This window comes from Priapulus caudatus, unplaced genomic scaffold (genome assembly GCF_000485595.1).
Source record: "Priapulus caudatus unplaced genomic scaffold, Priapulus_caudatus-5.0.1 Scaffold1004, whole genome shotgun sequence".
NCBI classification, from domain to species: Eukaryota; Metazoa; Priapulida; class Priapulimorpha; order Priapulimorphida; family Priapulidae; genus Priapulus; species Priapulus caudatus.
In genome coordinates, this window is record NW_014578065.1 from 20411 (window position 1) to 26837 (window position 6427).

General features: G+C 36.8%; 2 protein-coding genes across 4 annotated transcripts in view; both read right to left on the bottom strand.

Moving 5' to 3' along the window:
* The window catches only part of LOC106814917 (intraflagellar transport protein 56-like), a 14439-nt gene extending 13202 nt beyond the window's left edge, over positions 1-1237 (bottom strand). Inside the window, exon 1 of the mRNA XM_014819300.1 lies at positions 1045-1237. Coding sequence (XP_014674786.1) covers positions 1045-1047 — 3 coding nt within the window. The 5' untranslated portion in view covers positions 1048-1237. The remainder of the gene's footprint in view (positions 1-1044) is intronic.
* A 1035-nt stretch (positions 1238-2272) lies between these two features.
* Positions 2273-6427, bottom strand: part of LOC106814910 (cathepsin O-like) — a 12162-nt gene continuing 8007 nt past the window's right edge. For 2 of the 3 annotated variants that reach the window (XM_014819288.1, XM_014819290.1), the window contains 7 exons: positions 4529-4585; positions 4076-4232; positions 3632-3702; positions 3418-3459; positions 3115-3281; positions 2911-3003; positions 2273-2713 (listed from right to left, as the gene is read on the bottom strand). In XM_014819288.1, coding sequence (XP_014674774.1) covers positions 2679-2713; positions 2911-3003; positions 3115-3281; positions 3418-3459; positions 3632-3702; positions 4076-4232; positions 4529-4585 — 622 coding nt within the window. In that variant the 3' untranslated portion in view covers positions 2273-2678. The remainder of the gene's footprint in view (positions 2714-2910; positions 3004-3114; positions 3282-3417; positions 3460-3631; positions 3703-4075; positions 4233-4528; positions 4586-6427) is intronic. The other variant, XM_014819289.1, reaches the window with a different exon arrangement.

Sequence of the window (6427 nt, forward strand, 5' to 3'; positions counted from 1 at the left end):
ATAATTCTAAACACGAACCTTTCTCCGCTATCCTGGAACTTACTATGTATCACAATACTATGTATTAAACTAATATAACCTGTTACAAAAATTCGAAGTGACGAGCGGCGGATATATTGAGCGCCATTTCTGTTGACCTGTGACGTACGCATTCCCAATGTGCATAGCGTTCAGCTAACTTCGTCAGGACGTCACGACTGACAGCAGGCATCCAATGATACATTCGATCTTGGAGTCGAAGTTATCCGAAAGCTATGCGCATTGGGAATGCGTACGTCACAAGTCATAAGAAATGGCGCTCAATATATCCGCCGCTCGTCACTTCGAATTTTTGTAACAGGTTATATTATTAGTTTAATACAGAGTATTGTGATACATAGTAAGTTCCAGGATAGCGGAGAAAGGTTCGTATTTAGAGTAAACCCAGTTTGGAAGTTCTAGTCTCTGAAAACGCACCAGCAAACCGCCCTGAGTGATTCACTCAGGAGTTCCTCCACACAAAAGGATACGCTCGCGTTGTAACCCTATCCTGTGTTTGGGTTACATTATTGTATCGGCAACTATAGCTCATAGGGTCTATGTCCCCCAGGGTACTGCCGGAACGTACCCTGGGTACGGTCCGGTATACCGAAACGTACCCTGGTCACTATTTGATATGGTTAGGGTTAGGATTAGGGTTAGGGTTAGGGAGTAGGCGTAGGCGACTCCCTAGACTCGTTAGTGGAGTAGGCGAGGTACAGTCCGGCATATTAGATAGTACCAGGGTACGTTCCGGCAGTACCCCGGGGGACATAGACCCTCTCACTCTCAGCGCAACTATACGCGGGCTACAGTATTAGAGCTACACTTCAGTTAGATACAATAATGTAACCCTACTCTTGTGTTGGGTTACATTATTGTATCTACACTTCAGTATGTCACTGTATGAATGATATTGTCATTAATCATTATTGATAATCATATTAATGTCAATAATGTCAATCATCATCAATGTCAATGATAAACAAACGCGAAACAAACGTGGTCGAATTACCACAGACTTACCATCTTTCAACGAGAATTACTTTGAACCTTTTCAACGCTTGTCGTGTAGCCTATTAATTATCCTATGTACATCCCTAACCTACTTTTCTTATAAAGGAAAATGTGTAATTTACATTTCTGTTCAGCGTGAGTAGGTATGAATCCTAGTTATGAATGTTTTGTTTGTGTTCGTTTCCACAACAAAAATGCATGTTACCCCGCCTGATAATACTACTTGTCCCAAGATGCACCAGTTATTGTAAACCCAAATTTAGTCATGGCAAATTAGTTTTAGCCACGGATGTTTTTAGAAGCAGAGAAAAAATGTAATGCAAAATTGTATTAATTACATGTGTATATATTCATTTTTTTTATAGCGGGTTTTATGGATAAATAGTTCACCGAAAGGTGACGCCACTCTTGAACAGCGAGTCAAACTCCACGACAGATGGCGCTCTCGCTCTGGCTGAGTGTGGGAAGGGGGCGCTGCATGCAGTTTGACTGCGAGTAGGTGGCACATTGACAGCAGCGTACAATCAGTGGTACAATGTATAATAATTATGCGCTGAGCTAGCCTAATATAGTAATAACATGTTAATAATATTATTATAAAAATATGTTATTATGTATACCTCAGTGATTATATAATATATATTATATGACATCTGTTAGTATACCTCAGCACCATATATATAGAAGAAAATATATGGAAGGGCTTCTTTCGTACCTCAACTGAAAAAATATATCATATTCCATGAAAAATTATTTCTCATAGTAGTACCGAAAGTATTTTTCATGCAAATCCACCAATGAGCATTTGAATATGTGTTATATTACAGTATAATGAGATGTGTCAGACGAAACGTTTTTTTCTAATCTTATTTTTGGGATAGGGTTTTAGTGGAGTAGGTCCTCTTTTTGAACACAAAACATCAACAGAATAGCATTCATTGCTTTTGCAAGAGGTGAGGCGTGATAATTACGGTTATGGGATTTCGGTATCAAGATTTGTGATTACAAGCCCCTGCTGTGTAGGTCCTCTTTTATTGTCAAGTCATCAATCTAAAGTTCAAACGTGGTCTATTCTTCTGTCGTAAAGGTGAAGCTTGAGTTTGTCATATTTTTTTATTTTATATTCTGTGTTTGCTACTTGCATGATTGTCTTTAATGCCTGACCTGAGGTGTACCAAGACAATCTTAGGAATTGCAATGAATGATTTCAATAGAAATTTTTTATTTATACCAACAATTATCAATATACTTATATATCAATCCAAAAATCACAATGCAATGCAATCCAGTGTATCAACAGACACTAGAAACAAAAAGTACATATTTATATAAAAAATAGAATCTGCTTCAGTAATTTGCTTAACAATAAACACTTTTATACAATTATAAAATCATGATAGCTTTGCTATTGATCAATTTAGTTTCGATTATCAAATTTGGGTTCGAAGTTTACATACAGATCTAACATATATTTCCTATATGATATAACCACTACAACCCCATTAATTTTATATTTATTGCTGCAATTGAATCATGATGTTCATGTAAATAGAATATAATAGTAATGAGTGATGAACAACAAATGGAAGTGTAGGTTTTGTCTTTTCCCTGTGCCTCTAGCAGGATGGCAAGTTATATGTACCTTACACATCAACTATGCTTACTGATGTAGCAATACCTGCAAGAACAATCAATTACACATGCATGTTGACTGTTGATAAATTAATTTCTCTATATACAGTTTACAGGGTCAATATTCTTGATATAATAAGTAGATTCTACATTTCTCCCACACATTTAATACCCTCTGAACTACATGAACATTATCTTTTTCATTATCAATTCACATACATTTCACTGGAAAATATTTCTTACCGCAAACATTCTTGCCAATTTTTATGTAAAGATAGCCGCTGTGTCCAAAATCCGTGCCCCATGAGTTTCTGACTATATAGTATGGAACGTTTCCTGAAAAGAAAAGATTAAAAATGTAAACAATACCATCTTTCCTGCAATCGTCAGGGCAGCAGATTGTGTTATTATTGTATAGCACCATTTTTATCTGTCTATTGTTTATACCTGTTAGATCGTATCCTACAATTTCTACAGCATGGTTGAGGTTCATCTCACAATGATGTTGAATAACTCCACCCAGGTAGTCCTGCCACAAGGTTGCATCAATGGCAACAGCAACTGGACCATGGTTTTCAATAAGGTCTACCATTTTCTCTTCATTTTGAACTAGCCTATAGATAACAGAAGTAACATATTCATAATAGTGCTGTAACGTACCTTATCACATTATATAAGCATTTTAATTTTACAGCTGTACCAATAATAAAGAAGTTTGGCTACGCACTTATTACATAATCATGTACTTACCCATATGTTGCATGACTGCTGATTGTCACACCTTCAGTTGAACTGAAAATAATACCATATTAGATAGATTATTTAAAAAAGTTATACCTTCTATTGTGTTTCTTCAAAATATAATTAATGAAATTCTCTGTGAAATATATGTCATTAGATAAAATATATTCTTTATACAGGAAACTAGTCTATTAATACCACGTTTTGACCAACAAATACTTACTTGGTAAGCTTGCAAGTTTCTGTCTTCCACGTCAGTGGATACTTTTTACTAGAGACAAGAGCTGTGTTTGTCTAAAATAAAATCAGCAACACAACAGTTTAGACTATAGACATATTTTGGTCAATTAAAAGATTCAGTTTGACTGTGTAATTTGCATTTCCTTAAACAAATAATACAGGTGAAGCCAGCCGACTGATAATTACATAATTACCCAATAGAATAATCGAGTACAGTACCAAGTGGCTGGTTGGCAAGCACTGTGAATCACTGAATAACTAACTTGCAGTACATGTGATTAACTCAAGGCGATTTCATTTTCTGGAGAGAAATTTTTATGCCTTGTTTCTATTTTTTATAAATCGTAAAATTAACTGAATGGTTTGAATGGTTGAACATGTAATAATAATATACTTTTAACACATTCATATGCTCACAGATACTCACCGATTTTAGCCACATTAATGCTGTCTCAATGTTGCCACCTTGACAGCCACGATTTCCAAACCTGGCACAGTCAGTCATCTGTTGAACACTAAGGGGAGCCAGAACCCCTTTCCGGATTGCCACCATGCTCTCTATGATTTCAACAGAACTAAATGCCCTGAAAAGTAAGATCATTCTGCTGCTGTTGGGAAGAGTACAGATTTACACAATTTACTGAATTACTAGATCAAATAACTTCTTGATATTGGCTGTTTTATATTGCATTTAGCTATTAAATTTTTCCTCATAATTGGATTTTTCAGCTTAAAATCTGCAATAGTGTTATTAATCATTCTATACAATCAAGGGCATTGTCACAAAGATCATAAGTAATTATGACTATCATACTTCCAAAATGTTATCCATTTCAGCATAACTATATGATCTTTCTGACAATGGCTTCCAGAAACATACCAACATGCACCACAGTCCTTTTGGTTGTTCACGGCTGTTACTTTATTGGTTTTTCTCCTAAAGCAGATATAACACAGAGAACAAACAACATTCAAGGGTTTTTCAAATATTAACACCTGAGGTGTTGACAAATGCTTGACAGTTGACATGTGATTATAGCAAGCAATAATACAATAGCATTATATTAAACAAGAGCCGCAGAGCGTCTGGGCTCATCTGAGGTCTGTTACTACGGTTATGAACGTAACATTTAAGTCGTGCGTAGTGACACCTTTGTTAGGCGCAGATATGCAGATACGCAGTTGCGTACACATCATTTCAGCAACCTTCTGCATTCTGGTCCGTTAGGCTCCTTGATTCACAAACTTAATTTCTACTCCTGTATGGTGTATTGGCATCCGACTGTAAAGATCATTGATTGCCATGGATCGTCTGGCAAGTTTGGACACCAAGAAAGCCTCTTCCTGACCAGGTATGTTTATATGTGCTATTCATCATGTGGATCGGCACTTAAGCTTCTGTACAGTATACCTGTTACATTTTGCCTGTTAGGAAAAGGTACTTAGGTAGTATAGCTTTGGCAATGTGGGAGGGTGCAGCCTGTTGACATACTTTATGTGTTTTATTTTTCCATATATCAGTAGCTGTCAGTTGTAATTTCTGTAGTCTGTACTCTGTGTTTGCATCGATGTTGCAGTGTGAACATTGTTTGAACCCAGGAGGAGGAGCTTCCAACTGCCAACCATATCAGTGGCAGAAAAATGCTATAGCCAGAAGACCCCTGGCGGCTGGTTCGCATTGCTCCATGGCCAATTCCGCCAGTAGACCGCGTAGCTTAGGTTGAGTTATTGCAACTACAGATTGCATTGGAAGCACACTAGGAGTTGAAACGTACATCCCACATTCTAAATAGCCATAGAAATACCTTTTTTCAGTTTATATTATTGCTCAAAATTCTATCGCCACACTGTATTCTATCCGGTTTAGTGGCAGCTTGAATAATGGAGGCTTAATTAGATTCGGCTTTTGTGCTAGATTACAAATCGTGTATAATTTATTGCTTGCTGTGTGAATTGACACTACTGACACCTCTTATTGCGAGTTGGGTTGTTGTAATCCACCATGGATATAAACTGTTAAACGCATTCTGATGCAAGCAAAAACACTATTAACAGGTGTCTGTGTTGATAATCTTGAATAATTTCCACTTGTCGTGGACTAGTTGATTTTAGGATGTAGGACATTACTTAGCATTGTTTTTTCTGTTTCACAGGTGTCAGCGCATCGGTCACGAGAAAGCCCGTGATTAACAAGAGGACACCCTTAGCAGCATAAATTGTATCTGGTCCTGTACAGTAATAAAAAGACAAAGCATTTCTTAGTCGTTTTGTGGCAGCTTTATTTTGTGTTTAACAACCTTGAAGCCTTGTTTGGAAGCGGAAGTAATGGGATAGATTACTGAGCACATCAACGTTGTTACAAGATAAGATTTACAAACCAGAGTGTGCCACATTCTCGAATATTCTGACACAGTGGTGGCCTCATGCATGTTATTGGTGTTTATTATTGGCTTTCCTTCACTAGAATATTTGTCCAGCTTCCTTTCTTGTGTGGAAAGTGGTCGGTTAATCGCAGCAAAACATAGTTCTGTCAGTTACACCCTGAAGGTATTGTATATGCCTAAATAATGATTTCTATTGGGTGGTTGGGATAGGATGGTCATTTCTACAGAATTAATGGCAGTTATCGTGGACTGTGAATGCAAATCCCACTTACAAAAACATGGTTATTGTAACTAGTAATTATTGGGATTTCGTGTTCCATACAAATTGGACAAAGGATGATACTTATAATTTAGGCTATGAAAAATTTGTACAGGCATACTACACGAGATATATT